The sequence below is a fragment of the Falco biarmicus genome, chromosome 16, assembly GCF_023638135.1.
Source record: "Falco biarmicus isolate bFalBia1 chromosome 16, bFalBia1.pri, whole genome shotgun sequence".
In the NCBI taxonomy this organism is placed as follows: Eukaryota; Metazoa; Chordata; class Aves; order Falconiformes; family Falconidae; genus Falco; species Falco biarmicus.
This window is the reverse complement of record NC_079303.1, coordinates 1,533,303-1,558,713: the sequence shown is the minus strand read 5'-3', so window position 1 is coordinate 1,558,713 and position 25,411 is coordinate 1,533,303. Positions and strand designations below refer to the sequence as shown.

Below are 25,411 nucleotides of genomic sequence, written 5' to 3'. Positions count from 1 at the left end.
TGTGCACGCGTGTCTGTGATGTGTGCATGCATGTCTGCGTGGGTGTGGTGTGTGCACATGTGTCTGCATGGGAGCGCGATGTGTGCATGCGTGTCTGTGCGTGGGTGTGACGGGGCATGCGTGTCTGTGCGTGGGGGCTGTGTGTATCTGTGTGTGTGTCTGTGGGTGCCTCTGGGTGTGCACATCTGTGTATGTGGGGGTGTGTGTCTGAGCACATGTATAAGCATGTACACGGACACACACAGAGCAGCCCCACATGCTCGTGCTGCGCACACCTGTGCACACGCAGCCTCCCTTTGCACTCACCCCCTGGGTGTGCCCGGCCTCACACGCATGTGCACACCACACCCCCAGCCTCCCACTGCCACCCCCAGCCACACGTGCGTGGCCTTGCACACCCCTCCCCTGCAGCAGCACATGGTGTGCACGCCTTGCACGCTCACCCCCCCGTGCCCCACACTGAGCGGCTGAAGCACTCCTGGCCCTGTGGGGCAAGAGGAGCCAGCCCTGCAGCCCCCCACCCTGGAGCCCCTCGCCCCACAGGACCCCCACCCCATGGGAGCTGGCCCCACAGCCCCTCGCCCCACGGGCCCCCCAGGAAGGGAGCCGTTGCTGCCCACAGGGGAACCCCCGCTTTATTTGCACATTGTGGTCCGGCATTTACCAGCCGGGGGGTTACAAATGCTGCAGCTGCGGGGGAGACCCCCACCAAGGGACCCTGCACGCTCCCAGGAATGTAGGCAAATCCCGCTGGTGAGGAGGGTCCCTGCCCGCCCCCGGCCCCCCCAGTCCCCACAGCAGGAGGCTGCACCATCCTCCGTGAGCTGCGGCGGCCATGGTCCTGCCAGGACAGTGTTCGGCATGGGCAGAAGGCGCTCAGGGGGTACAGCCGGATCCCCCCCCTCGCCGAGGGGCTGGCAAACTGAGCCCCTCGCCTGCGGCCCCACTGCGCAGCCGGGAACTCATGTTCCAGCAGCTCAAAGGTGGCCCGGTGGCACCCACGGCCGCTGGGCCCTGCCGAGGGAGATGAGGTGGGTTTAAGCCGGGTGCCGGGCCATGGCGTGTCCCCAGGGATGCCACAGGCAGGGTCCAGGCTGGTGGCAGGGTGGCTGGGGTCAGTACCGAGGTCGCTGGTTGTCGGCGCCGTTACTGGCGGGTCCCCACGGGGTCACTTCACCACCAGGACGTAGAAAGCCATGAGGACGCAGGAGACGGCCACAGCCACGTGCAGGCGGGTGCCAATGACAGCAGCTGGGGGGTCAGGGCAGAGTGGCATGAGCCGGGGTGGGTGCAGAAGGTGCCCTGGGCTGGGGTGAGACCCCTGTATCCTCATCCTGGTGCCCAGTGTCCCCATCCCAGACCCCTGTGTCCCCACCCTGGCGCCCAGCGTCCCTACCCCGGACCCCTGTAACCCCATCCCGGATTCCTGTGTCCCCAACCTGGCACCCAGCATCCCCATCCCAGACCCCTGTAACCCCACCCCAGACCACTGCGTTCCCACCATGGAGCCCAGGGTCCTCATGCCGGACCCCTGTAACCCCACCCTGGAGCCCAGCATCCCCATCCCACACCCCTGTAACCCCATCCCAGACCCCCGTGTCCCCACCCTGGAGCCCAGCACCCTCACCCCAGACCCCTGTGTCCCCACCCCAGACTGCCTTAACCCCATCCCAGATCCCTGTGCCCCCAACATGGCACCCAGCATCCCCATCCCAGACCCCTGTAACCCCACCCCAGACCCCTGTGTCCTCACTTTGGAGCCCAGCATTCTCACCCCAGACCCGTGTCCCCACCCTGGAGCCCAGTGTCCTCATCCCAGACCTCTGTAACCCCACCCTGGACCCCAGTGTCCTCATGCCGGACCCCTGTAACCCCACCCTGGAGCCCAGCATCCCCATCCCACACCCCTGTAACCCCATCCCAGACCCCCGTGTCCCCACCCTGGAGCCCAACATCCTCACCCCAGACCCCTGTGTCCCCACCCCAGACTCCCTTAACCCCATCCCCGACCCCTGTGTCCCCATCCTGGCGCACAGCGTCCCCACCCCAGGCCCTGGCTCACCCTTGTAGAAGACGCCCCAGACGCCACGCTTCTCGGAGAGCAGCCAGGCCTTGAGCCGCGGCACCTTCCGCAGGTAGGCGCAGGTGCAGACCAGCAGCAGCCCGAACACCAGCAGCCCATCCAGCGAGTACACTGCAGGGAGCCTCAGTGGGGCCAGCCCCCCCCAGACGGACCCAGGCCCCCAGCTCCCCCCAAAAGGGACCCAGGCTCCCTACCCAGGCCCCCCAGCTCCACCCTAGATGGACCCAAACACCTCCCAGGCCCCCCGAAAACAGACCCAGGCCTCCCCAAGGCCCCCCAGCATTCCCCAAAGGGCCCCAGGCCCCCCAGCTCCCCACCCAGACACCCCCAGCTGCCCCAAAAAAGGGCCCAGGCCCCCAGCTCCCCTCCCCAGCCTCACAGCTCCACCCTAAACAGCCCCAGCCCCACCTCCCCTGGCCCCCCCGCAAAGGACCCAGGCCCCCAGCTCCCCTCCCTGGCCACCCAGATCCCCCTGCGACAGACCCAGCCCGCCGCCTCCTCCCCGGCCCCCCAGCAAAGGACCCAGCCCCCCACCTCAGCTCCCTCAAAAAGGGACTCAGGTCCCCAGCTCCACACCCAGGCCCCCCAGCTCCCCCTCAAACCAGACCCAGGCCTCCCCCAGGCCCCCTAGCTCCCCACCCAGACACCCTTCTCCCACTCCCCGCAAAAGGAGCCCAGGCCCCCAGCTCCCCTCCCCAGCCTCCCAGCTCCCCCCTAAACAGACCCAACCCCACGACCCCTGGCCCCCCAGCTCCCCTCCCAGGCCACCCAGATCCCCCCTAAACAGACACAGTCCCCCCCTCCTCCCTGGGCCCCCACCTCAGCTCCCTCAAAAAGGGACCCAGGTCTCCAGCTCCCCCCCCCAGGCCCCCAGCTCCCCTCCCTGGCCCCCCAGCTCCCCCCCAAACGGACCCAGGCCCCCACGTGGCCCCCTAGCATAGGTCCCAGGCTCCCTGCTCCCCACCCAGGACCCCAACTGCTAAATGAACCCAGATCGCCCCCCAAAGGAACCCAGGACCCCAGCTCCCTGCCCAGATCCCCCTAGCCCTGCCCCCTACTAGTAAAAGGGACCCAGGACCCCAGGCCCCCCACCTCCCCCTAAAAGGGCCCCAGGCCCCCAGCTCCCCCACAATTGGACTCAAGCCTCCCAGCTCCCCACACAGACCACCCCAGATGCCGCAGAAGGGGCCCAGGCCTCCAGCTCCTCTCCCAGGCCCCCCAGCTCCACCCCAAACTGACCCAGGCCCCCCAGCTCCCCACACAGACCCCCCAGCTCCTCCCAAAAGGGCCACAGTCCTCCAGCTCCCCACACAGTCCCCTCAGCTCCCCCAAGAAGGGGCCCAGGCCTCCAGCTCCCCACACAGTCCCCTCAGCTCCCCCAAGAAGGGGCCCAGGCCTCCAGCTCCCCACACAGTCCTCTCAACTCCCCCAAGAAGGGGCCCAGGCCTCCAGCTCCCCACACAGTCCCCTCAACTCCCCCAAGAAGGGGCCCAGGCCTCCAGCTCCTCTCCCAGGCCCCTCAGCTCCGCCCCAAACTGACCCAGGCCCCCCAGCTCCCCACACAGACCACCCTGCTCCCCCCCAAAGGGCCACAGGACCCCAGCTCCCCACACAGACCTCTCATTTCCCTGAGCTCCCCCAAAAAGGGGCCCAGGCTCCCAGCTCCCCCCTCCAGGGACCCGGCGCCTGAGCGGACAGTGACACCCCCCACCCCCCGTCCCCGGGGCTCCCTGAGGTGCCCGAGCAGCCGTGTCGTCCCTCACCGTTGGTCATGGCGGCGGCGGAGCCCCCCGGCGCTCCCCGGCCCCGCGGCGCTGCGCACGCGCGGCGCCCCTTCCCCCTCTCCGCCGCCAGCGCGACACCGGAAGCCGCAGGCGCGGCCAGTCGCGCGCCGATGGCGCCAGGCACGGGCAGCCGACGGCCGAACCGCCAGGCGGGGAAATCGAGCCGGCCTGCGGGAGCAGGCGACCTCAATCGAGCGCCTATGGCAAGGGGCAGTGTCAGTATAGCCCAGTACTGGCCCCACTCGCCCCACCAGCCCCCGTGCACGCGGCCCTCACTAAGCCCCAGAAACTACCAGTGCACCCAGTGCGCTCACCCTCTGTGGGGGGACACCCCATTCCAGTCCCCCAGTGACCCCCTGTCCTCCCAGTAACACCCCAGTGCAAAAATCTCTGCACTGGCTCCCAGTGACCTCCATGTTCCCCAGTAACTCCCATCCCGCCCAGAGCACCCTGTTCCCATCGCAGCTCTCCCAGTAACTGCCAGTGCCCCCAGTAATCCAAGGTTCCCCAATAACCAGTGCCGCCAGTAATCCCCCCAGTAACTCTGTGTGCCACGCAGTCCCCACCCCAGTCCTCCCATAAGCCCTGTCTCCCAAATGACCCCCAGTGCACCCAGTCTGCACCCCTTCACCCACCAGGCCCACCCACCCACCCTTCTACCCACTCACCCACCCACCCACCAACACACCGCCCATGTGTCCATCCCTCCACCCATTCATGTCCTTCCATGTACCCACCATCCCCCCCTGCAGCCACGTGTCCATGGGCGGTTGGGACAGTTGGGTTGGGATGGTGGACCAGGGGTGGCCGAGGGAGGCGGCGTGGCAAGGATGGGTCAAGGGATGCTCGTGGGTGGCTGGGCCATGGGGACAGCTGGGGCCAGGCTGCTGGGACACCCAGGTCAGGAGATGGTGGGGCCATGGGGACAGCTGGTGCCAGGCTGATGGGACACCCAGGTCAGGAGGTGTTTGGGCCATGGGGACAGCCATGAGGACCTTCCTGGTCCCCATGTGCCGCAGCAGGAGCTGTAGGTGGTGGTGGGGCCGGACCCCCTGCGGGCAGATGGGAGCAGGAGCTGGCTGGCAGGGCTGGGGGCTGCCCTGAGACCCCCCGGCAGACTCGGCTGCCCCAGCCGGCACATGGGAATGGCACCCGGCGCTGTTATTCCGGGAGAGCTCATGGCCGGGGGCCACTGCCTGGCGCCCCTGGGGTGGTGGGATCCCATGCGCCGGTGCCCGGGATGAGCTGGCAGAGCCGGGGTGGCACTGGGCAGCGCTCGCACACCCCAACTGGCACCTGCCCCGGCGCTCACTGGGGGGAAAAAACCATAAAATAAAGGCTGTCATCTGGTTTTCTTGATGCAAATGTGCCAGATGGAGACAGCAGTGGGGATGGAGATGGGGACAGGCACGGGGATGGGGACGGGGATGGGGACAGGGCTGGGATGGGGATGGGGTGGCGCTGGCTTGGGCTGACAAGGGACAGAGTGTAGCCACGGTGGGAAAGTTGCAGGGCAGTGTGTTTGGTAGTGGTCCCATCCCACCCCAGATGCAGGCTGGTGTCCACCCAAGGCCTTCAGCCATCTCCTGGTGACACGGAGCCTTCCTCCACCCCCCTGGTCTTCCTCTCCCCCCTCTTCTTTTGGGGGTTTCTTTCTTCTCATTGTGTTTTTTTTTTCTGTTTCCAAAATTAAACACGCTTCCCCTCCTGCCCCTTCCACCCTGCAGCCCTTGCCCCATTGGGAAGGAAGTGCGAGATGCTGTTTTTGAGCAGATATCAAATCAACAACCCGACCGCTGGGTGCGGCAAGCACCACCCTGGGCACTGGGGAGGGCACCTGGCCACCACCATGGCTCCTGAGGAGCTCTCCGGCTCGGCTGACTACGATTACCCACCAGTGACCAATGTGATGGTGAACGAGGAGGTCTTCTCCAGGTGGGAGGTCTTCTTCACTACTGTCTTCATCCCCATCCTCTACACCTTCATCTTCCTCCTCGGCCTCGTGGGGAACCTCTTTGTCATCATGCTGATGGCCAAGAAGAGCGGGGGCAAGCGGGTGGTGGACACCTTCGTGCTGAACCTGGCGGTGGCTGACATCATCTTCATCTGTACCTTGCCCTTCTGGGTGGTGGCAGGGGCGCAGGGGAACCGCTGGCTGCTCGGTGAAGGGCTCTGCAAGGTCAGCAGCTATGCCATCGCCGTCAACCGCTGCTCCAGTATCCTCTTCCTCACTGCCCTCAGCATGGAGCGCTACCTGGTCATTAGGAAGGTGTTGGACACCAAGATGGTGGGTTCCCAGAGGTACATCCGCATCACCTGTGCCATCATCTGGACTGTATCCCTCCTCCTGGGTGCCCCATCCCTGGTGTACCGGCGCCTGGATGGGGACGACTGCTGGGATGAAGATGGAGAGGACTTCAGCCTGGCCATGGTCTTCCTCACCTTCCTCCTGCCCTTGGGGATCATCACCTTCTGCTACTGCTCCATTTACTGCCGGCTCCAGCGCCACATCCGGCTGGGCAGGGGCGTCCAGCGCTCCCACCGCGCCATCATCACCATTGTCGCAGCCTTCCTCTGCTCCTGGCTGCCCCTCAACACCTGCAAGGTCCTGCTCTTCTTCCTTGCCAAGGGGATGCTGGTCCTGTCCCAGGGGCAGGAGGTGGCCCTGAGGTGGGTGGTGGCCAGCAGCACTTGCCTGGCCTTCGTTAACAGCTGCGTCAACCCCCTTGTCTATGCCCTGATGGATGGGCGCTGCCGCCCCCGATGTCCCTTCGGTCCCTGCACACTGGGGACGGGTCCCAGCACGGCTGCCCGCTCCTCCACCACCGACTCCAGCCTCCTCTTTGGTGGCCGCATCTGGACCAAGACCCCCGCTGGCCCCCAGCACAGGGCTGGGACTGAGCTCCAGCTGGCACCGGCGGTCCCACGGGGCCACCCCGGGGTGAATACCCCCCCATGCTCCCCAGTGGCCCCGGGTGCCACCGCGGTCCCCGCTGTCCTGCCTGGTCCCCAGCTTTAATCCAGGTCCAGCCCCCCCGGTGCGATTCCCGAGGGAGCAGCACCCCATCCCAGCCCCAGCCCTGAGCAGGCAGGATCTGGCCCCAGGACAACCCCCTTCCTGCCCCATCGCCCCCCCACCCCGAGATGCTCTTCATAAGGGATGGCTTCAGGAGCAACAACCTGGTTTTAATCCAAATTTAATCCCAATTAATAAAACTTAGCCCTATGACTAACAATGTATTTTAGTCTTTGAGCTGTTTTTACCACCCGTGGGGGGGAGAGGGGGGCTCGGCGCCAGTGGGGCTGCCAGCAACTCTGCCTGCTGCAGGGACAGAAAAAACCCTTTTTTTCTCCAAATCTGCCTTTTTTTTTTCTCTGCTGGGGTCTCTGTGCCGCTGGGCAAGGGGTGGCTGCGTCAAAGATGGGGTCTGTCCCATCCCCCGCCATCACAGGGACATCGGGATGCTCTGGGGGCGGGGGGCGGGTGCTGAGGGGGCTGTGGAGCTGCAGGGCACCGCTGCTCTGCCTGTGCTCCTGCCTGCAGCTGCCTGCGGCTGCCTGCTGCCTGTGCAGCGAGCGCCTCTCCTGCCTGCACCCTGCCTGCCCCTCACTGCTCCCTGCCTGCACGCTGCCTGCTCCTGCCTGCTCCCTATCTGTGCCCTGCCTGCACCCTGCCTGCACCCTGCCTGCGCCCTGCCTGCACCCTGCCTGCGCCCTGCCTTCCCCTAACTGCTCCCTGTCTGTGCCCTGCCTGCCTCCTGCCTGTTCCTAACTGCCCCTGCCTGCCCCTGCCTGCACCCTGCTGGCCCCTCTCCTGCCTGCACCCACCTGCACCCATGCTGTCTGACTGCTCACTGCTCCTCTCCTGCCTGCAGCACCTCCCCTGCCTGCCCCTGCCCACCCCCTGCCCACCCCCTGCCCTCTCATCCCGGTCCCCACAGGCCGTGGGACCGTCCCCCCCGGCTGAGACAGACTTTCCACCACCTGCCCCTGGCAGCCCAGGATGTGGCCAACCCGTCTGTGCCCTGATTCATCTCGCTCTGCACCGGCAGCTGTGGCAGCGGCGTTCCCACGGCCTGGCACAGCCCTGGCACAGCTCTGGCACAGGTCTGGCACAGCCCTGGCACAGCTCTGGCACAGCTCTGGGACAGTCCTTGCACTGCCCTGGCACAGCCCTGGCACAGCCCTGGCACTGCCCTGGTACAGCCCTGGCACAGCCCTGTCACAGCTCTGGCACAGCTCTGGCACAGTCCTTGCACTGCCCTGGCACAGCTCTGGCACAACTCTGGTACCACCTTTGCACTGCCCTGGCACTGCCCTGGCACAGCCCTGGCACAGTCCTTGCACTGCCCTGTCACAGCCCTGGCACAGCTCTGGCACAGCTCTGGCACAGTCCTTGCACAGCCCTGTCACAGCTCTGGCACAACCCTGGCACTGCCCTTGCACTGCCCTGGCACAGCCCTGGCACAGCCCTGGCACAGGTCTGGCACAGCTCTGGCACCACCTTTGCACTGCCCTGTCACAGCCCTGTCACAGCCCTGTCACAGCTCTGGCACAGCCCTGGCACAGGTCTGGCACTGCCCTGGCACTGCCCTGGCACTGCCCTGCTCTGCCCCTCACCTGTCTCCTCCTGCCTGGGTACAGGGACAGGACAGGCTGCCTCTGCTCCCAGCGGGTTCCTGCCCTGGGAAGGGATGGTGGCAGCAGTGCCAGGGTGGCAGTGCCAACCCCATTGCCCTGCCCGTGCCACCAGGCTCAGGTCCCTGCTGGCCCTGGCATTCTGGGGACGCCAGCCCTGGGGGAGATGTCCCAGCCATGGGCCATGGCAGGGATGGGGACAGTGTCCCTGTGCCTGGCCTGGCCCTGCACAGCACCAGGGATGGAGCCACCACCCAGCACTGTGCCGTGGTGTGCCATGCCATGCTGTGCCGTGCCGTGCTGTTGCCATGGTGTGCCGTGCCATGTCACACAATACCATGACATACTGTTCTATCTCATATCATGCCCTACCATGCCACACCACATCATGCCATGCCATGCCACACCACACCACACTGTGCCATGCTATGCCATACCATGCCGTGCCGTGCCAGGCCAGGCCATATGATACCATACCATGCCACACTGTGCCACGCTACACTGTACTTTGCCATATCACCCACAAAGTGCCAAGCCATACCAAGCTGTGCAGAGCCATACTGAGCTGTGCTGAGCCATGTCGAGCCATATGGCACTGTGCCATGCCGTATTGAGCTGTACCAAACCGTAGTGAGGTATGCCATGCTGTGCTGAGCCATGCCAAGCTGTGCCAAGCCATGTCAAGCCATACAGCACCATGCCATGCCATATTGAGCCATACCAAGCCATACCAAGGCATGCTGTGCAGTGCCAAGCCGTGTCAAGCTGTGCTGAGCCGTGTTGAGCCATACGGTGCCATGCCGTGCCATATTGAGCCGTACCAAGCCGTGCTAAGCCATGTTGAGCTGTGCCAAGCTATGTCAAGCTATGCCGAGCCACGTCAAGCTGTGTCAAGCCCTGTGGAGTCATACAGTGGCATGCTGTGCCATATCGAGCCATACCAAGCCATGCTGAGCTGTGCTGAGCCATGTTGAGCTGTGCCATGCCATGCTGAGCCATGTCAAGCCGTGCTGAGCCATGCTGAGCCATCCAGTGCCATGCTGTGCCATATCGAGCCATACCAAGCCGTGCTGAGCTGTGCTGAGCCATGTTGAGCCGTGCCAAGCCGTGCCATGCTGTGCTGAGCCATGTCAAGCTGTGCTGAGCCATGTTGAGCCATCCAGTGCCATGCTGTGCCATATTGAGCCATGTCAAGCCGTGCCGAGCCGTGCTGAGCCGTGTCAAGCCATATGGTGCCATGCCGTGCTGTACTGAGCTGTACCAAGCTGTACTGAGCTGTGCCGTGCCAAGCCGTGCCATGCTGAGCTGGTGGGCAGGCCCTCGCCGTTGCCGCCGCCGTGGGGCAGAGGCCGGGGCGCGTGGGGCGGCGTGGGCGCGGGTGGCGGCGGCTGGGGAAGGTGTTGCTCACCCGCTCCTCCCCTCCGCCTCAAGTCAAAACACGTCCCCGTGTCCTGGGTGCAGCAGAGCCGGCAGCGGCGGCGAGCGCCCAGGTAAGGCATCGCCCCCCGGCCCCGCCGCGGACCCCCCGGGACCCCGCACCCCTCCCTGCCTCGGTTCCCCAAGCCGCCCCGCATCCTGCTGGGGGAAACTGAGGCACGGCAGGGGCCACAGCAATGCACAAACAGAGGCAAGGACACCCCCCCTCCCACCCATTCCCCCCCCCAGGAGCAGGGGGTGCCGGGGATGAGCCCCTTTCCCAGGGCCAGCAGCCACCCCCACTCCGGGAGCTGCCTCCAGCCCAGACGGAAAAGAAATCAAAACTGGGAGAAACTGGGAGAGGCGCCCAGCGAAACCGGCCGGGGCGGGAGCAAGGCCCCCCCCAGCCCCCCCGCCACACCCCGACCACCTTTGCCCCCGGGATGGGTCTCACCCAGGCACCACGCACGTGTTCGCACACCTTTGTTTATTGTAGGACCTACAAGAAGGCAGGGAAAGCAAACACGGCCTCGCCTTCCTCCCCCGCCGCCATCGCCATCGCTGGGCGGCCGGCAGGGACGGGGCGATGCGAGGGGCTGGGGGGAGCGTGTGCAGGGGGGCACCCATGGGTGCTGCCTGGGGGGTGGCGAGGGGACAAGGCTTCTCCCTGCTGTTGCCCGTAGGGTCCCGGCCCGGCATGGGGGAGGTGAGCGACACCGACAGCGGGATCATGCTGCACTCGGGTGAGCGCTGGGGGGGTACTGGGGGGGGAGGTCCCGGGGTGCCCCCGTGCCCCCCACGTCCTCTCGCTGGGCTGAGATCGGGGCACTTGGGTGCACAGGGCTGCCCTGGGGACACACAAAAGCTCCTTGAGGGTGGGGGTGGGGAAATGGGGGGTTCCCCTGTCTGGGGGGGGGCAGACCGGCTTTGACTCAGCCGGATTTCGCTCCGGGATGGCTGAGTCAGGGTGAAACCTTCCCTGTGGCCACCCCCCCACCCCCCCCCTGTGCTGGGAAATCACGGCTGCCCCAGGGGAGCTGGAGCACCCATGGGTGTTGTTGGGGGGGGGGCTCACGGCTGCTGGGGGAAACTGAGGCAGGGAGACTGGGGTGAGGAGGGGGAGTGGGGGGTCTGGATGCATCTCAGAACATCCGTCCATCCGTCCCCAGGCCCCGACAGCCCCGTGTCGCCCCTGAAGGAGCGGGCGCAGGCAGGGCGCAGGCAGCAGGCGCTGGAGGCTCGGCTGGAGGGCTGCGTGCAGGAGCTGCGGCGGCTCTGCCTGCGCGAGGCGGTGAGTGGGGGGGGGACGGACCCCTGCCTGACCCCCCCTGCCTGACCCCCCTGCCCCACGCCAGCAGCTCAGTGTCCCCGGGCCGCCCCCCCAGGAGCTGACGGGGACGCTGCCCTGTGAGTACCCTCTGAAAGCTGGCGAGAAGCCCCCCAAGGTCCGGCGCAGGATCGGTGCTGCCTTCAAGCTGGATGAGACCCTCGTTCTGCATGGGGCGGTGAGGGGCTCGTCAGTGTGCAACCGGGGTGGGGGGCATCCCTGTGGTGGGCAGTGGGGACCCCACCAGTGTGCAACTGGTGTGGAGGGGCATCCCTGGGGTGAACGGTGGGGACCCACCAGTGTGCCACTGGGGTATCCCTGTGGTGGGCAGTGGGGACCCCGCTGGTGAGCAACTGGGATGGGGGCATCCCTGGGGTGGGCAATGGGGACCCCGCTGGTGAGCAGCTGGGATGGGGGCATCCCTGGGGTGGGCAGTGGGGACCCCGCTGGTGAGCAACTGGGTTGGGGGCATCCCTGGGGTGGGCAGTGGGGACCCCACCAGTGTGTAACTGGGGTGGGGGACATCCCTGCGGTTGGGAGTGGGGACCCTGCTGGTGAGCAACCGGGGTGGGGGGCATCCTTCGGGTGGGTGGTGGGGACCCTGCCAGTGTGCAACTGGGATGGGGGCATCTCTGGGGTGGGTGGTGGGGACCCCGCTGGTGTGTAACCGGGGTGGGGGGCATCTCTGGGGTGGGCAGTGGGGACCCCCCTCCAGCCCAGCCTGGAGCCATGGAAGATGTCCAAACGTCACCCAGAGATGTCCCCATGCCCATCCCATCTTGTGCCTGGCTAGTGTGCAAGCATGATGGGGGTGGCAGCGTGCTGAGCGTGTCCCCTCGGTCCCCAGGACCCGCTGAGCGCCCTGGAGCGGGACCTGGCGCTGCAGCTGCAGATCGCCAAGGCTGCCCGCCGCCTCTGCCGGGAGGAGAACATCAGCAAGCGGCTCCGCAAGCGCCGGCAGACAGCAGCGCTGCTGGAGGAGCAGAAGCTGAAGGACCTGGAGAACATCCTCAACCAGCGACGGCTCCTGGCTGGCCAACGGCCTTTGCCTGCTGGTGCTGGAACCAGTGCTGCTGAGGGTGAGCCCCCCTTGTGCCCCCCTGGCTGGCGGTGGCTCGATTGGGGGATGCTGGTGGTCAGGGAGGCAGAAATGGGTGCAGCTTGCTTGGGTGTCGTTGGTGAATGCACCCCAGTATGCCATCCCTGGCACGTGGCACCCCAGTCCTCCATCCCTAGTGAATACACTCCCCAGGTGCCCCCCAGTATGCCATCCCTGGCGCGTGGCACCCCAGTCCTCCATCCCCAGTGAACACACTCCCCAGGTGCCCCCCCATATGCCATCCTTGGTGAACACACCCCATTTCCCCGTCATCTGATGAGTGCACCCCTGTGGATGCGTCCCAGTTCTCCATCCCCAGTGAATGCACCCTACTGGGTTCCCCCCAGTGTGCTGTCCCCAGTGAATGCACCCCAATTCCCTACCCCTGGTGAATGCCTCCCCCTAGATGCACCCCAACACACCATCCCTGGTGAATGCACCCCAATTCCCCATCCCCGGTGAATGCACCCCCCTAGATGCACCCCAACACACCATCCCTGGTGAATGCACCCCAATTCCCCATCCCCGGTGAATGCACCCCCCTAGATGCACCCCAACACACCATCCCTGGTGAATGCACCCCAATTCCCCATCCCCGGTGAATGCACCCCCCTAGATGCACCCCAACATACCATCCCTGGTGAAGGCACGACTCTGAGAGCCCCCTGAATACCATCCCTGGTGCAGGCACCCTGGTGAATGCACCCCAATCCCCACACCCCCAGTGAAAGCACCCCGATATGTTCTCCCTGATGGGTGCACCCCACTGAAGGCACCCCAGTACTTCATCCCAGCTGACTGCCCCCTCATGCATGCACCCTGACATGCAGCCCCCAGTGAATGCACCCCAATGCTTCATCCCTGGTGGCTGCATCCTTGTGAGTGCACCCCAAAACTTCATCTCCAGTGCATGCACCCCAATACACCATCCCTGCTGGAGACACCCTCATTAATGCACCCCGATACTTCATCCCCAGTGATTACACCCCAGTGCACCATCCCTGCTGTATGTACCCCCAAGAATGCACCCCAAAACTTCACCCCTGCTGGTTGCACACCATGTCTGCCCCCCAATCCGCCATCCCCAGCAAATGCACCCCAATGGGTGGCAGGATTTGGCCCCGCTGCGGTGTCCCCCTCCTGGTGGCAGCCATCCAGGTGGGTCCCCCCTTGCCCCCGTGCGTGCCTCGGCTCTGTCCCCCCGGGACTTCTGCGTCCAGCCGTCCCCAGGGACCAGAGACATGGTGGTGGTGGCTTCTTCCCTCCTGGTGCCCCCAAACCTGGCCGGCTCCCCTCCTCCTGCCCAGCCTGGGCAGGCTGGGAGCTGCCTGCAGCGCCGGCAACGCAGCTCGGCAAAGCCGGCCTGGCCGGTACCGCCACTGTCCCGGAGCGTGTCGGGACAGGCGGCGTGGGAGAGGGAGAGCGGAGGCCTCCGGGGACGCGCTGGGTGGCGGCGGGTGCCCTGGGAGCGTTTTGGCACCAGCACCGGCACCGGCACCGTTCTCACCTGTCCCCTGCCCCGCAGAGCTCAGCGCCTCCGACGAGAGCTCCCTGTCGGATGCCGTCCTGCTGGAGGAGGGTAAGGGGGCTGCGGGGGCAGGGGGGACACACTGGGGTGCCCCCCCGTGTAGGGCCCCCATCCCAACCCTCCATCTCTCCCACAGAGGAGACACGGCTACCAGGACCTGCCACCCCACGGGGGTCCCCGTCCCCCGAGGAGCCCCCCGAGGGGGAGGGGTCAGGGCCCCCGCCGGCCTCCTCCAGCCCCTGGTGCGAGACCAGCCTCGACAGACCCTATGAGAAGGCCAAAAAACCTGGCTTCGACCCCGGGGATGGGGAAACCCGGGGGTCCCGGTGCTACCCCGGGTCCCCACCAGCCATCCCTGCTACCCCCTCGGCCCCCGGCAGCCCTGACCCCACAGCCTCACTGGCACCCAGGACGGGGGACGTCCCCCCCTACCGCTTTGTCCCCATCAGGACCCTGGTGCTGTGCCGGCAGGCGGGCTCCAGCGCTCCCAGCACCCCGGGAGCCATCGGGCCGGCGAGGACAGTCCCAGTCCCTGAGGTATGTCCTGTGCCTGGGGAGGGGGGACAAGGGCTTCTGCAAGGGAGGATGGAGACAACCCCATGGGAAGGAGGATGGAGATACCCTCATAGAGATGATGGAGCTAAACCCATGGGGAGGAGGAGCAGGGGGGAGATAATCCCATGGGGAGGATGGAGATACCCTCTTGGAGATGATGGAGCTAAACCCATGGGGAGGAGGAGCAGGGGGGAGATAATCCCATGGGGAGGATGGAGATACCCTCTTGGAGATGATGGAGCTAAACCCATGGGGAGGAGGAGGGGGGAGATAATCCCATGGGGAGGAGGCTGGAGATAGTCCCAGGGAGAGAAGATGGAGCTAACTCGCTGGAGATGATGGAGCTAACCCATGGGGAGGCTGGAGCTAATCCCGTGGGGATGCCTCACCCTGCACCCACAGGGTGCTCAGTCCCATGTCCCCCCCCTTCCCACACCCCCGGCCTTTTGGGTGAGAGGCAAGGGGAAGGGGCCGCCTCAGCTGCAGCCCCCTGCCCGCAGGGTAGAGGCGTGCTGGCAGCCCGGCGAGCCGCGGGGCCGCAGTGCCGTACCCCGCCGGCGCCCCACGTACTACACAGTGACGGTGCCCACCGCCTGCATCCCGACCCCCGGCCCCGCCTGCCGCTCCGGCTCCGACGACAGCATCTCCGACCTCTCCAGCATCTCCCACGCCACCTCCCCGGGCAGCAGCAGCCCCGACGTCTCCTTCCCGCGCCCCAAAGTCCCACCACCCCTCGCCGAGCCGGGTTACTACCCCCGCGGTGCCCACCGGTTCCTGCCACCTGCCAGCCCCCCAGCTTTCCTCTACGAGCAGGATCTGGCCCCGTTACGCTACCAGCGCCTGGTGCCCTCGCACAGCCGCATCGTGCGCACCCCCTCGCTCAAGGACTACGCGCCGGCCGGGGGTCGGGGGCTCTCCAAGGCGGCTGTGACCGAGGAGCTCAAATCATGGCACCAGCGTGCCCGGCTGCGGGGTGCCCGTCCCCACTCCCTCGACCGGCAAGGGGCCTTTCGGGGACCCCGCGGTGGGACCACCAGGGACGTGCCCATCACCCGTGGAGTCCTGCCGCGGACTCAGGTAGGGCATTGGGTGCTGGGACGGGGGTCGGGGTGCGGGAGAGTGGAGGGCAACATGATGCCCATTCCCCTATGGTGACCCCCTGGGTGCTGCCCTGTGGGTGACTGGGTGACATGAGTTGCCACCCTGAGGTGGTTCATGGGTAAGTGGCTCTGGTGGGGTCCCATGAGGGTCCCCAGAGCAGGCATAGGGTCCTGAGGGGATCCATGGGGAAGAACTGGGGTCCCATGAGTTTCCCTTGGGGCAGGACGGGGGACCCCTAAGGGTCCCTGGAACAGGACTGGTGAAGGTCTCGTGGGACAGGGCCAGTTCCCTAAGGGGGTCCCTGGGACAGGCCCAGGGTCCCAGAAAGGTCCCTAGTGCAGGAATGGGGTCCTGAGGAGGTCCCATGGCCAGGACCAGGGTCTTCTGAGGCTCTTGGGCACAAGACCAACATCTCTCAAGGCTTTCTGGGGCCGGATGAGACCCTCTGATGGTCCCTCTGGGCAGGTCCAGGGTCCCATGAGCAGGATCCAGGGTCCCATGAGGGGTGCTGGGTCAGGCCAGGATGCTGAGGGGGTCCCTGGGTCAGGGCTGGGGTCCCACGTGGGTCCCTCCAGTCACACCCAGCATCCCACGGACAGAACCCAGGGCCCCACGTGGGCTCAGCAGCGGGGTGCCCCTGGGCAGGAGGGTCCCTGCAAACATTTTGGGGGGTGGCTCCCCTCCACCTGGGGGGTCCCGCTGGGATGGGTGCAGGGAGCACAGCGTGGCACACCGTGCTGGGATGGTGGCACCCATGGCACAGCCGGGGCCCATGCCGGGCAAGCCAGGACCTGCAGCCGTGCCCCCCCCCAACACCCCCTGCCGCGGGATGTGCCCCCTGGGGTGCTGCCCGGTCCAGGGTGGGGTGCCGGCACCCACAGGCTCCTTCTCCCACGCAGGCGCCCCCGGTACGTGTCCTGCGGCGCTCGGCGGACGGCGTGCCTGTGCAGGTCTACGTGCCTGAGAATGGCGAGATCGTCACACAAGTGTGAGCGTGGGGACCCCCACCCTGGGGGGGGCACAGCCTGGCTGGGCCAGGGCCAGGGCCGTCCCACAACCCTCCTCCCCCCCCATCCCCCCCGTATGAAGACACGGGTGGGAGGCACAGCCGCCCCCCAGCGCTCCTGGGGTGTGCGGCGCTGGGACAGGGTGGCTGGGGCTGGCCCCCACCCCCGTGTCCCCTCGCTGGCACTGTGACCCCGATGCTGATGGTGCCACCGCGATGGGGGGCGTTGGTCTCTAATAAAGGTGGTCGTTGAGGTGCTCCTGCCCTCGCCAGCCTCGGGATGTGTCACCTCTGTGTCCCCAGCCCTGTCCCTGGCAGGGTCACCCCTCCCCTGGATCCAGCAGTGGGTTGGCATTGCCAGGATCGGGCCCCGGGGGCTGGGGGTCCGGCCGTGCCTCTGTGGGCTCGGGATGGGGGGGCAGGGCAGGGGTGGGGGGAGGGGAAGGCGGGCAGGGGGCGGACACGAAGGGTGCAGGGGAAGGGGTGCGAGGGGGGAGAAATAAGGGGTGCAGGGGAGGGGAAGGGGTGCTGGGGAGGGAAATGATGGGGAGCGGGGGGGCAGGGAAGGGAGGGGGCTCGGGGGCTGTGAAAGGCGGGGGTCAGTGCAGGGGGACAGGGCAGGGGGACAGGGCAGGGGGACAGGGCAGGGGTCCGGGCAGGGGGACAGTGCAGGGGTCCGGGCAGGGGGACAGGGCAGGGGGACAGTGCAGGGGGACAGGGCAGGGGGTCCGGGCAGGGTGACAGGGCAGGGTGACAGGGTGGGGGGTCCAGGCAGGGGTCCGGGCAGGGGGACAGGGCAGGGGGACAGGGCGGGGGGACAGGGCAGGGTGACAGGGCAGGGGGACAGTGCAGGGGGACAGGGCAGGGTGACAGGGCAGGGTGACAGGGCAGGGTGACAGGGCAGGGGTCCGGGCAGGGGGACAGGGCAGGGGGACAGGGCAGGGGGACAGGGCAGGGGGACAGGGCAGGGGGTCCAGGCAGGGCAAGGGCAGCCACGGGGCGCGGGGAGGGCAGCGGCGGGGGGGGCCGGGCCGGGGTCCCCCCCCAGCGCCCCCGCAGCCCCGCCCGGCCGTGCCCGCGGGCCCGGGACGCTCCTCCCGGCGGGCGGGGGGCCGGGGCCGGGGCCGGTGGCTGCGGCGGGAGGCGCCGCCGCGGGGGGGCACCGGGCAGCGACCGAGCGCCGGCGGGCTGCGGCGTCACTGCGGGCCTGCGCCGGCCCCGCACCGGGCTGCACCGGCCCCGCCGCACCGGGACCGGGACCGGGACCGGCCTGCACCGGGAGCGGCGGCGGGACACACCGGGAGCGGCCCTGGGAGCGGCGGCGGGATACACCGGGAGCGGCCCCGGGACACACCGGGAGCGGCCCCGGAAGCGGCTCCGGGAGCGGCCCCGGGCTCCCCCGGCCCCGCCGCCCCGGCCCCGCTGCCGCAGCGCAGCCGCCGCCCCCCCGCCCCCCCCCGCCCCGGCAGCGCTGAGCGGCGGCCCCAGGCGCGGCCCCGGGATGGGGCCCGGTGGCCCCGGAAGCGGGTGGCCCCTGGCCGGGACCGTGCTGGTGGCCGTGGCCGCCTCGCTGGGTAAGAGACACGGCGGGGGGGCACGGGGAGGGGGTCGGGCGGTGCCACCCGGTGACGGGACCCGGTGCCACCGGCCGTGCCCGTGCCCGGCGCCAGCGCGCGGGGGTCGCTTGCGCCAACGTGTCCCCCTGTGTGTGTTCCCCACCCCCCCCCACCCCCCCCCGCCCCCCGTTTGCTGCTTGCGGGACATCCCCGGCGTGCGCGGAGCCGGTGGGTGTCCAATCCCGGGGGGGTCGGGGGCTTCCCACACGCGGCCCGTGCCTCAGTTTCCCCGCTCGGCGCCGAGCTGCCGCGGGCCCCTCGGGCGGGGAGCGAACCCCATATGGGACCCCTGAGATCCGCTGGGAGCCGGGGGTGGGGAGCGCGCTGGAGCCCCCCAGGGACCGGCCCAGCCCTGGTGGCTCCGTGGTCGCTGTCGCGGCGCCTCCGGCCGCCCCCGGGCCTCGGCCCGCGGCTATTTCGGGGAGCGCAGGTGGCTCGGGCCAGAAATAGAGCCGGGAGGCGGCGGGGGAGCGGCTGGGGGGGCTGCGTCAGGCGGAGCGGGGTCCGTGAGGATGTGGGGCAGGATGGGGTGGGGGCTGTGAGGATGTGGGGCAGGATGGAGCGAGGTCTGCGAGGATGTGGGGCAGGATGGAGGAGGTCTGCGAAGATGTGGGGCAGGATGGGGTAGGGGCAGCGAGGGTGTGGGGCAGGATGGGGTGGGGGCTGTGAGGATGTGGGGCAGGATGGAGGAGGTCTGCGAGGATGTGGGGCAGGATGGAGGAGGTCTGCGAGGATGTGGGGCAGGATGGAGGAGGTCTGCGAAGATGTGGGGCAGGATGGGGTAGGGGCAGCGAGGGTGTGGGGCAGGATGGGGTGGGGGCTGCAAGGATGTGGGGCAGGATGGAGCGGAGTCTGAGGAGACGTGGGGCAGGACGGAGCGGGATCCAGGAGGACATGGGGAAGGATGCAGTGGGGTGTGGGGGTACGCGGGGCAGGATGCAGTGGGGGGACAGGATGGAGTAAAGTACAGGGTACAGGGAGGCAGGATGAGGCGGGGTATGGTGGGAGACATGGGTCAGGATGGAGCAGGAAGGGGGGGACATGGGGGCAGAATGTGGTGGGGTGTGGGGGGTACATAGGGGCAGATGGAGCCACGTGTGGGGGTACATAGGGGCAGGGTATGGGGGGCCATGGGGCAGGATGGAGCAGGATACAGGGGGCCATGGGGCAGGATGTGGTGGGGTACAGGCCATCCCCCTCGGACAGCATGTGGGGAACACGGAGGACGTGGGGTGCTGCTGGTGCCACTGGGGGTGGCAGTGGCCGGGCGGGGGGTGCCCCGAGGCCCCGGTGACGGGCGGCTGTCCCCAGTGGTGGGGGGCGAGGACTGCCTGTGGTACGTGGACAGGAACGGCTCCTGGCACCCCGGCTTCGACTGCGACTTCTTCACCTTCTGCTGCGGCACGTGCCACCAGCGGTACTGCTGCCGCGACCCCCTGCGCCTGCTCACCGAGCGCCAGCAGCGCCACTGCCTCGCCTTCAGGTGCTGGGTGCTTGCCTTTGGGTGCTGGGCCATGGGGACTGGGCAGCGGTACTGGGTGCTGGGCACTGCTACTGGGTGCTGGGCATTGGTACTGGGCAGTGGTACTGGGTGCTGGGCATTGGGTGCTGGGCACTGCTACTGGGTGATGGGCAGTGGCACTGGGTGCTGGGCAGTGGTACTGGGTGCTGGGCATTGGGTGCTGGGCACTGCTACTGGGTGATGGGCAGTGGCACTGGGTGCTGGGCAGTGGTACTGGGTGCTGGGCATTGGGTGCTGGGCACTGCTACTGGGTGATGGGCAGTGGCACTGGGTGCTGGGCAGTGGTACTGGGTGCTGGGCATTGGGTGCTGGGCACTGCTACTGGGTGCTGGGCAGTGGTACAGGGTGCCGGGTGCTTGCCTTTGGGTGCTGGGCCATGGGGGCTGGGGGCTGGACACTGGGTACTTATACTGGGTGCTGGGCATTGGTACTGGGCGCTTGTACTGGGTGCTAGGCATTGGGTGCTGGGCACTGCTACTGGGTGATGGGCAGTGGCACTGGGTGCTGGGCATTGGGTGCTGGGGGCTTGTCTGGACATCCTTGTCCCTCCAGTCTCCAGCTGGGTGCTCCAGGGTGCCCCTCGGTGTTGCGGCCACTGGTGTGACTGGGTGGGGGGGGGAGGTACAGTGTGGGGGCGGGGGCTGTGCCCCAGTGCCCCCTCCCCCACGTCCCCACGTGCCGCAGCCCCAAGACCATCGCGGGCATCGCCTCGGCCGTGGTGCTCTTCATTGCCATCGTCACCACCATCGTCTGCTGCTTCATGTGCTCCTGCTGCTACCTGTACCAGCGCCGGCAGCACCTCCGCACCCCCCTGCAAGGTGGGGGGGCTGGGGGGCGGGGGGTCGGGACTGGGGGGTCGGGTGGGGGGCCTGGAGGGATGCAGGAGGGGGATTAGGGTGCAGGGGGGAGCACCTGGGTGCAGGGTGTGGATTTGGGTGCTGGGGGAGGGTACTGGAGTGGGTGCTGCTGGGATCACCCTGATGCCCATTGCTGCCCCCAGCGCCCCCCTCAAGGGCCACCAACACCTGTGGGCACCGCCGGGCCCTGTCCCCATCCCAAGGTGCCGCAGCCCCCCCCATCTCTCCCGCAGGCCCAGAGATCCCGCTGTCCAGCTACCCCCCCCGCAGGCCCCCCACCCCCCTTCCCTGTGGACGCCAAAGCCGGCCCTGCGCCCCCCCAGCCCGGCTTCACCCCCATGGCCATGTACCCGCCAGCCGGCCCCACCGCCCAGTACCCGCTGTACCCCTCCGCCCCCCCCCATCTACAACCCCACAGGTGAGCACCGGACTGGGGGGACACCCTGTCCCCCGGGGGGGCGCAGTGACCTTGCCAGGGCTGACACCCCATCCCGTTTCCCTCCGCAGCACCACCCCCCTACGTCCCAGCACAGCCCAGCTACCCCGGAGCCTGAGCACCCGCGGGGACCCCGGCACCCTCCCGCCGCCGGCCAGCGGGGCCCGTCTGGGGACCCTTGTCCCCCCGCCCTGGGCCCGGGGGGTGCCCCAGCTGTGGCTGGATCCAGCCCTTCCCGGCCGTGCCGGGGCTGACCCCGTGCCAGCAGCACAGGGCAGCTCTTGTCCTGCACACTGGGCTCTTTGTGGGTGCCTCCACCCAGCCCTGGGTGCCAGCAGCCTCTGCACCCATGGGGGGGGGCGCCCGGGGGTCCCCCGAGGGCCGTGCATCACCGCACCCCCGCACCGATTTGGCCCCGGCTCTCCCCCCCCCCCCCCGGGGTTCGCATTAAACCGTATCTTGCACCCCACAGCCCGGTGTCATCTTGGTGGCTTCCCCCAACTCTGCTCCAAGGCTTCTCCATCTACAAACTGGGTAAATGGGCAATTCCCACCAAACCAGCCGCCAGGATGAGCCAGCTGGGGAGCGCTGCTGCCCCCCCAGCCCCACCACACAAAGCCAGGGTGCGAGAGCATCCCCAGTGGCATTTTGGGTCAGAAAGCAGAAAATTCAGCGCTGGGCTCGGGGCGCAAGGCCAATTCCTCCATCCGCCCCTCCCCCAGCCCTGGCTCTCTGGGGCTGGGACCCATCTCCCCCCGCAGCCGGTGGCACGGGGACAGGTGCTGGGGCACAGATTCACCGGCTCCTGCTGTGATTCATGTGCCCCCCGCACCGTCGCTGGGAAGGGGGGTCCCATGGGAGGGGGGGGTCCCAGCCACCAGCCACCAGCTACATTTGGGACTGCTGAGTCCATCACTCCTGGGGGGGAAAAAGCCATGCAGACCCCCCAGGGGGCAAATGCAGACCCCCTAGGGGGCAAATGCAGATCCCCCAGGGGGCAAAAAGCTGTCCCATCTCCCGGGGGACCACAGGTCCCAGCATCCTGTCGCCCCCCAAAACCCCACAACGAGCCCAGGGAGGGGGGAGTCGGGGGGCAGCTCTGAGTTTTATTGAAGTGGGATGGAGGGGAAAAAAATAATAATAAAAATAATAAAAGCAGCAAGGTGGGTGCTGGGGGCTGGGGGGGAAGCTGTCCCCAGGGCGGTCCCCGCCGGCCACGGGTGCACGCAGCCAGCTGCGTGGGGGCTCAGGGTTTGGGGGCCGCCTGCTCCCGGAGGTAGAGGTCACGGATTTCGGCCAGGCTGCGGCTGAGGCCGCCCAGTGCCTGGGCGATGACGCGCAGGACGGAGGTGGTCTCCCGGCGGCTCTCGGCGTATTCCCGTCGGAAAGCTTGCATCTCCTGCACCAGCCGCTCGTTGGACTGGACGATGCGTTTTTCGGCCGGCGTGAGCTGGGCGCAGTCAGGTGCCCCGTCCGACAGCCCCGCCGTACCGGGGGGGCCCGGTTCGCCCGTACCGCAGTTATTGAGATTCTCGGCCTCTTGCTCGAAGAGGATGCTCGGGAAGTCGGAGCCCAACGGCTCCTGCTGCCCACCCAAGTCGCCGAGGGAGAGTTCGGGGGGCGCGGGGCGTGGGGGGCTGCGGCTCCAGCCCTCGCACAGCTCGCTGGGCGGGCGGACGCTGGTGCGGGGCAGCCGGCGCTCAGCACCACGGCCGGGGATGCTGTCGGCAGCCGGGCTGTGGAAAGGCTCAGTCTTCACCTCCACCGGCTCCTCCTTCACCGCCTCCTCCTTGACGCCTGTGGGATGGACGGAGAGCGCAGGGCAGCTGGCGGGACCCCCCCCATCACCCCACGGACTGAGCAACCCGACCTCCTTCTGCCTCTGCTTCCTCTGTCCTCATCTCCCTTGTCCCCATCCCCATACTCCCGTGTCCCCTCTCCTGCACACGGTCCTGGTCCCATCTATGCATTCACATCTCCATAGCCCCGTTGTCCATCATCAGTCTGGCCCCATTCCATGTCCCTTGTCCCTCACCTGGTCCCAGTAGTCCCATATCTCTGTCCTGAATGTGGTAGCCCCATGTCCCTGTGTGGTCCTGGTACCCCCATGTCCCTGCCCCAGTCCCACCAGTCCTTGCCCTGTTCCCAGGCCCCTCTTACCCCTGTCCAGGTCCCTTGTCCCTGTCCTATTCCTAGTCGCCCACATCCCTGACCTGATCCTGGTATCCTCCCATCCCGATCCCAGCGCTGCTGTCCCTCGAACCTGCACTGGTCCATGTCCCTGTCCTGATCCCAGTCCCCTCAGGCCTCTGTCCCCGCCCCAGTAACCCCCATCCCTGTCCTGCTCTCAGTCCCCTCCTGTTGTTGTCCTGGTACCAGCCCCCTGCCCTGGCCCAGGTGCTCCCATTCCCTGACCTGGTCTCTGCTCCTGGCCCTGTCCTGGTCCCCTGCCCCGGTGCCCTGTCCCTTGCCCCTGTCCTGGCTCCAGCGCCCAGTGTCCCTGGCCAGATCCTTGTATCGTCCTGTCCTGGTCCCAGTGCGCCTGTTGCTCTCCCTGTCTCCTATGTCCTGGTCCTGTTCTTCCCATGCCCCTGTCATCCATGTCCTTATGCTGGTCCCCCCCCCCCCCCCCAATCCCTGTCCCATTTCTCCATGTCCCTGTCCTTCTCCCCTGTGTCTATGTCCCCTCCATGTCCCCGCCCCACATCCCCATTCTGATTCTCCCTGTCCCTGCCCCAGTTCCTCCATGCACCTGTCCTGGTCCCAGCGCCCCCACACCCCTGTCCCTCACATCCCTGCTCCAGTCTCCACATCCCTGCTTTGGTCCCCTGTATTCATGTCCTGGTCCCCCATGTCCTGGTCTCAGTGTCCCTGTCCTGGTCCTGATCTTCCGTGTCCCTGTCCCAGTCCCTCCACACACCTGTCCTGGTCCCAGTGCCTTGGTCGTGGTCTCCTGTGTCTCTGTCCCAGTCATCCATGTCCCTGCCCTGGTACCACCATGTCCCCATCCTGGTCCTCTGTGTCCCTGTCCCTCCATGTGCTTGTTCTGGTCCCACTGCCCCTGTGTCCCTGTCCCCCATGTCACAGTCCTGCTCCCCCATATCCTGCTCCCAGGGCCCCATCCCAGTCCTAGTCCCCCCCCATGCTGGTCCTAGTGCCTCCATGTCCCTGCTCCAGTCCTTCCATGCACCTGTCCTGGCCCCTCGTGTCCTGGTTCCCCGTGTCCCTGCTCCTCCGTGTGCCTATTCTGGTCCCAGTGCCCCTGTCCCAGTCCGGGTCCGTCCCATCCCTGCCCCAGCCTCGCCGTCCCTGCCCCGGCCCCGTGTCCCGGTGCCCCCTGGCCCTGCCCGGTGTCTCAACCCCTGCCCCGTGTCCTGGTGCCCCCCAGCCGCAGCCCGGTGTCCTGTGTCCCGATGCCCCCTCCCTTGCCCCAACCCCTGCCTGGTGTCCCGGTGCCTCCCTGCCCGACGTCCCAGTGTCCCTGGCCCTGTCCCGTGTCCCATGTCCCGGTGCCCCCCCTGCCCCATCCCCTGCCCCGAGTCCCGGTGCTCCCCGGCCCTGCCCGGTGCCCCGGTGCCTCCCCCCGCACCCACCGTGCGGCGCCACCACCTCGACGCTGAGCAGCGGCGGGCCGGTGCCGGCGGCGCCCCGCGCTCCCCAGCCGGGGGCGGGCCCGGGGCCGAGCTCGGGCGGGCCGGGCCCGTTGCCGCTGCCGTTGCCGGGCCGGGCGGGCCGGGCGGCCGGTCCCTGCCGCTCCTGCCGGTGCCGGGTGATCTTGTCGTTGGCGCGGCGGCGCAGCCCCCGCCAGCGGTTCTTCACCTCGCCGATGTCGCGCTGGTTGCGGCCGGCGGCGTTGATCTTGTTGGTGATGCGCCACCAGATCTTCTGCTTCTCGTAGGCGTTGACGGTGCTGGCGGCGGCGCCGAAGAGCAGCTGCTCGTACTTGAGCACCTCGCTCATCAGGATGTCGATCTCCTGCAGCGTGAAGTTCGGCTTCCGCTTCAGCAGCCCCCGCCGCGCCCCGCCGGCCGCCGCCATGCTCCCAGCCGCCGCCGCCGCCGCCGCCGCCTCATGGCGCCGCCCCGCCGCCCGCCGCCCCGCCGCCCATCGCCCCGCCGCCGCCGCCGCCGCCGCCGCCGCGCCTTTTGTCCTGCGCCGTCTCCGCGACACCGAGCGCCCCGCGGCACCGAGCGGAGCGGGGCGGAGCGGGGCGGAGCGGGGCCGGCGGCAGCGCGCCCCCTGCCGGCGCCGCCGGGCGCTGCCGGTGCTGGTGCCGGGTCGAGACGGGACTGGCCCCCCCCGTCGTTACCGCGCCCCCTGCAGGCGCCGCCGGGCGCTGCCGCTGCCGGGGCGAGACGGGACCAACACCCCTGCCGGCGCCGCTGGGCGCTGCCGGTGCCGGTGTGACACGGGGCCGCCCCCCCGTCGTTATCGCGCCCCCTG

General features: G+C 68.0%; 5 protein-coding genes across 7 annotated transcripts; 3 read left to right on the top strand and 2 right to left on the bottom strand.

The window, feature by feature from the left end:
* Window positions 1–613: 613 nt before the first annotated feature.
* TMEM167B (transmembrane protein 167B) lies at window positions 614–3,948 on the bottom strand. 2 transcript variants are annotated; one of them, XM_056361576.1, is made up of 3 exons: window positions 3,847–3,948; window positions 2,063–2,194; window positions 614–1,307 (listed from the first exon to the last, which is right to left on the bottom strand). In XM_056361576.1, exons 1-3 carry the CDS (start codon window positions 3,854–3,856, stop codon window positions 1,174–1,176), a joined length of 276 nt encoding a protein of 91 aa, XP_056217551.1. In that variant the 5' UTR covers window positions 3,857–3,948; the 3' UTR covers window positions 614–1,173. The 2 variants fall into 2 exon arrangements, with proteins under 2 accessions (XP_056217551.1, XP_056217552.1); XM_056361577.1 differs by having other exon boundaries at window positions 614–1,251; window positions 3,847–3,871.
* A 1,619-nt stretch (window positions 3,949–5,567) lies between these two features.
* On the top strand, window positions 5,568–7,057 carry GPR25 (G protein-coupled receptor 25). Its single transcript, XM_056361775.1, has one exon. The coding sequence runs from the start codon at window positions 5,624–5,626 to the stop codon at window positions 6,884–6,886; it is 1,263 nt and encodes a 420-aa protein (XP_056217750.1). The 5' UTR covers window positions 5,568–5,623; the 3' UTR covers window positions 6,887–7,057.
* A 3,530-nt stretch (window positions 7,058–10,587) lies between these two features.
* LOC130159711 (innate immunity activator protein-like) lies at window positions 10,588–16,814 on the top strand. The gene is given in 9 exon segments (XM_056361604.1): window positions 10,588–10,664; window positions 11,091–11,212; window positions 11,307–11,426; window positions 12,096–12,327; window positions 13,873–13,926; window positions 14,012–14,373; window positions 14,375–14,412; window positions 14,931–15,507; window positions 16,431–16,814. Coding segments are annotated over 9 exon segments (1,644 nt in total). The 5' UTR covers window positions 10,588–10,618; the 3' UTR covers window positions 16,524–16,814.
* Window positions 16,815–17,684: 870 nt separating this feature from the next.
* On the top strand, window positions 17,685–21,224 carry SHISA4 (shisa family member 4). Its single transcript, XM_056361820.1, is given in 7 exon segments — window positions 17,685–18,111; window positions 19,465–19,636; window positions 20,360–20,493; window positions 20,766–20,794; window positions 20,796–20,927; window positions 20,929–20,950; window positions 21,040–21,224. Coding segments are annotated over 7 exon segments (609 nt in total). The 5' UTR covers window positions 17,685–18,038; the 3' UTR covers window positions 21,087–21,224.
* Window positions 21,225–22,044: 820 nt separating this feature from the next.
* LOC130159795 (myb-related transcription factor, partner of profilin-like) lies at window positions 22,045–25,238 on the bottom strand. 2 transcript variants are annotated; one of them, XM_056361819.1, is made up of 2 exons: window positions 24,526–25,199; window positions 22,045–22,765 (listed from the first exon to the last, which is right to left on the bottom strand). In XM_056361819.1, the coding sequence occupies exons 1-2, from the start codon at window positions 25,004–25,006 to the stop codon at window positions 22,215–22,217; spliced, it is 1,032 nt and encodes a 343-aa protein (XP_056217794.1). In that variant the 5' UTR covers window positions 25,007–25,199; the 3' UTR covers window positions 22,045–22,214. The 2 variants fall into 2 exon arrangements, 1 of the variants encoding a protein (XP_056217794.1); XR_008825859.1 differs by having other exon boundaries at window positions 22,714–23,983; window positions 24,028–25,238.
* Between the last annotated feature and the right edge of the window lie 173 nt (window positions 25,239–25,411).

Bases quoted from the DNA above. Each gene is read 5' to 3' on its own strand.
- TMEM167B (XM_056361576.1), bottom strand. The intron at 1,308-2,062 runs GTGAGCCAGGGC...GTCTCACCCCAG, and splicing joins CTGGGGCGTCTTCTACAAGG to CCCAGGGCACCTTCTGCACC.
- GPR25 (XM_056361775.1), top strand. From the start codon at position 5,624: ATGCTGTTTTTGAGCAGATATCAAATCAACAACCCGACCGCTGGGTGC.
- LOC130159795 (XM_056361819.1), bottom strand. From the start codon at position 25,006: ATGGCGGCGGCCGGCGGGGCGCGGCGGGGGCTGCTGAAGCGGAAGCCG. The intron at 22,766-24,525 runs GCCGGGGAGCAC...TCCATCCCACAG, and splicing joins GCACCGGGGCACCGGGCAGG to GCGTCAAGGAGGAGGCGGTG.